Source organism: Condylura cristata, unplaced genomic scaffold, assembly GCF_000260355.1.
Source record: "Condylura cristata isolate star-nosed mole 26May11 unplaced genomic scaffold, ConCri1.0 scaffold00032, whole genome shotgun sequence".
Taxonomy (NCBI): domain Eukaryota; kingdom Metazoa; phylum Chordata; class Mammalia; order Eulipotyphla; family Talpidae; genus Condylura; species Condylura cristata.
In genome coordinates, this window is record NW_004567133.1 from 19,551,306 (window position 1) to 19,554,159 (window position 2,854).

The window sequence follows — 2,854 nt, forward strand, 5'->3', positions numbered from 1 at the left end:
GCGTGCGGCTCGGCCCAGGGCCGCGTGTCTGTGGGCCGTGCTGTGGCCGTCCGTGTCCAGCGGCCCTTCGCGGTGTCTGGGGGCCTGCCGGGGTGGGGAGACCGGTCAGCATTCTGGGGGCTGCGGGACTGTACCCTGCGGTCACTGTCCCTCCCTTCCCCACATGGTCCCCGCGCGCCCCAGGCCACTTTGCACCGGTCGGGAAAGCCCTGTGTGGCGGGGGCCCCCTAGACCGCCGGAACCTGCTTCCCAGCGGCCCCCACCTCCGTCCGGGCTATGGGTGTGCGCGGCCCCGGGGTGGCTGGGGTGCGGCCAGGTGTCCGTCCTCCGGGGAAGTGAACACTGAGCTGCACCACTGGGCCCAGGCCAGGGTGTCCACGTGGCCTGGTGTCCGGCTGTCGCTGTCAGGCCACTTCGACCTTCCTCGCCAGAGATTGAGTCGCGTGGGAGCTTGTCCCGGGCCGTGTCTGTGTTGCACAAAGGGGTACCCCCACCAGGCGCCTTCGGTCCACTCCGGTCAGACGAGGTGGCCGTCACTGCTGCTGGGAGCCACGTGCAGCCAGACTCCCACGCCTCAGGGAGGCAACAGGGCCCCACGTGGCCACCCCGGCCTGCTGACGTGCGCCGCTTCTGCCCCACCCAGGAGGCGCAGCCCAGAAGAACAAGTTGCCCCCGAAAGTGCCCATCACCCCCATGCCACGGTATTCCATCATGGAGACGCCGGTGCTGAAGAGAGAGCTGGACAGGTTGGTGGCGTCCTCGGGCGCCTGGCCTTCGGTCCCAGACCCAGCCTGGGCTCGGGGGGCTGCTGGGGTGTAGGCTGCTTCTCCCAGGCAGCTGGGAGGCCTCCCCGGGTGCCCGCCAGGCAGCGCCCCGCGCCCAGGTCCTTGCCACGGGGCCTGGCCGCAGCCGCCGGAGCGTGCCGGCCCGCCCCGGCCCAGCCTCGGCCCTCATCATGGTCCTCGGCGCGCGGCAGAGCTGCCCGGCTGGCCTGCAGGCCGGACGCTGGCCTCTGGGCGCGCAGGAGAGCCGGCGCAGGCCTGGGGCGGCGAAGCTGCTGCTGGCGGTCAGCTCTCGGCCTTAGGCTCCCCTCTCCCGTGCAGGTTTGGGGTCCGCCCGCTGCCCAAGCGCCAGATGGTCCTGAAGCTGAAGGAGATATTCCAGTACACGCACCAGACGCTGGGGTCGGACTCCGAGGGCGAGAGCCCGTCCTCCGCCGGCAGCCAGACCCCCGCCCCGGAGGCCGCCCCGGGCCCCGCTCCCCAGAGGTCTAGGGGCCCCGCGAAGACCACAGGTCCCCCGCCTGGAGAGCAGCGGCTGGGGAGCGGCGCCCCCTCCAGCGTGACCCCAGCCGCAGAGACGCCCCCCGGGTCGGGTGGCGACGCCGAGCTCCCGGCCTCCCAGGGGTCCGCAGCCCCCGCCGCGGGCAGCAGCGACAGCTCCTTCAGCTCTCAGAGGTGACGCAGCGGGGCAGCGCCTGCCTGCGGGGGGCTGGCCAGGGAGGGGGGAGGGGCCGCCCCGCGGGGCGCCCTGACAGGCCGTGCCTTTCAGCTCCGCCTCCTGCGAGTGGGGCCCGGCTCTCGAGTCCGCGGGGGACGAGGGGGACGAGGAGGGCGGTGGCGCCTCGCAGGCCGGGGCCACGGAGGCCGCGCTGGGCCGCTACATCCGCTCGCAGCCGGCGCTGTTCCGCCGCGTCCTGCAGTACCAGCCGCTGGAGCTGGCGGAGCTGCGCGCCGGGCTGCGGCAGCAGGGCCTCCGCGTGGCCGCGGGCAAGCTGCTGGACTTCCTGGACGCCCAGTGCATCACCTTCACCACCGCCGCTGCCCGGAAGGAACAGCTCGCGAGGCGGCGGCAGCGGCGGCCGGCGGCCAGGAGGAAGGGGGCTGGCGCCCCCCTGTCCCCGTGAGGCCCTGGCCACCCCTCAGTGCCTGGCCTGTCCCCTGGACACCCAGCTCCAGGCTGCCCGCCCAGACCGGAAGACCGACCCGGGGACCGGCCGGTCCAGCCCTCTGGGCTCTGAAGCCCCGACGAACTCGCGCTGTGCCAGCCGCTCCTGGGGTAGCGGGCAGGAAGGATGGGCACCCCCTGCCCTCTAGTCACTTCCGGGCAGTACCCTCCACTGTGCAATAAAGAAAGGTGCAAGCTGAGCATGGCCCCAGCGCACAAGCCTCACGGCCCTGCACCCCACGTGTGAGGCTGTCACTCCTCATCCACCCACACCCACGTGCAGGGAGCCCGGGGCTCGCCAGGGCACGGGGCCGGCACAGGCCCTGCAGGGGTTTCGGAGGCTGCCCGGCCTGTGCCGGCCACGGGGGCGGGGGCCGAGCCGTCGCTTCCTGCCCCGTGGGAGCAAGGGGCAGTCAGTGCTGGGGTGGCCCAGAGCCGCGCTTCCTGGGAGGCTCGCGGGCCGGGCCTGAGGTGCCACAGCCCCCGGGGCCTGGGGGTGCCCCAAGCCGCTGAGCCCTGGGCTCGAGCCAGCCCTCCCGCTGGCCGCCCAGGCCCGAGGACCCAGACCACGCTGTGACCACAGACACCTCGCGGCAGCTCCCGGGGTGCAGCCTGCTCTGTTTGGAGGGTGCCTGTGCTTCTACAAATGGCCAGTGTCCCCTGGGACACTGTTAGGGCAGGTGGAGGCGACTTGGGGTCCTGACAGTGGGCATGCGGCCTGGGGTGTCCTCAGCTGCTTGCAGGCACGACTCCGGTCACCTGCGCCTCGATGGGGCCTGGGGGGGGGGTGCCGGAGTGGGGGAAGAACCACATGGTGGGGACAGTGGGGAAGCTCTGGGTGCTGAAGACCTCGGCCAGGTCACGTCCACACAGTACACACCTAGGGGCCAGCAGCAGTCAGCAGGGG

The 2,854-nt window shown here is 72.9% G+C and overlaps 1 protein-coding gene across 1 annotated transcript in view; it reads left to right on the plus strand.

Moving 5' to 3' along the window:
* SLX4 (SLX4 structure-specific endonuclease subunit) overlaps positions 1-2,177 on the plus strand; it is a 13,261-nt gene extending 11,084 nt beyond the window's left edge. Inside the window, exons 11-13 of the mRNA XM_012731676.1 lie at positions 629-746; positions 1,104-1,457; positions 1,552-2,177. Coding sequence (XP_012587130.1) covers positions 629-746; positions 1,104-1,457; positions 1,552-1,906 — 827 coding nt within the window. The 3' untranslated portion in view covers positions 1,907-2,177. The remainder of the gene's footprint in view (positions 1-628; positions 747-1,103; positions 1,458-1,551) is intronic.
* The last annotated feature ends 677 nt before the right edge of the window (positions 2,178-2,854 follow it).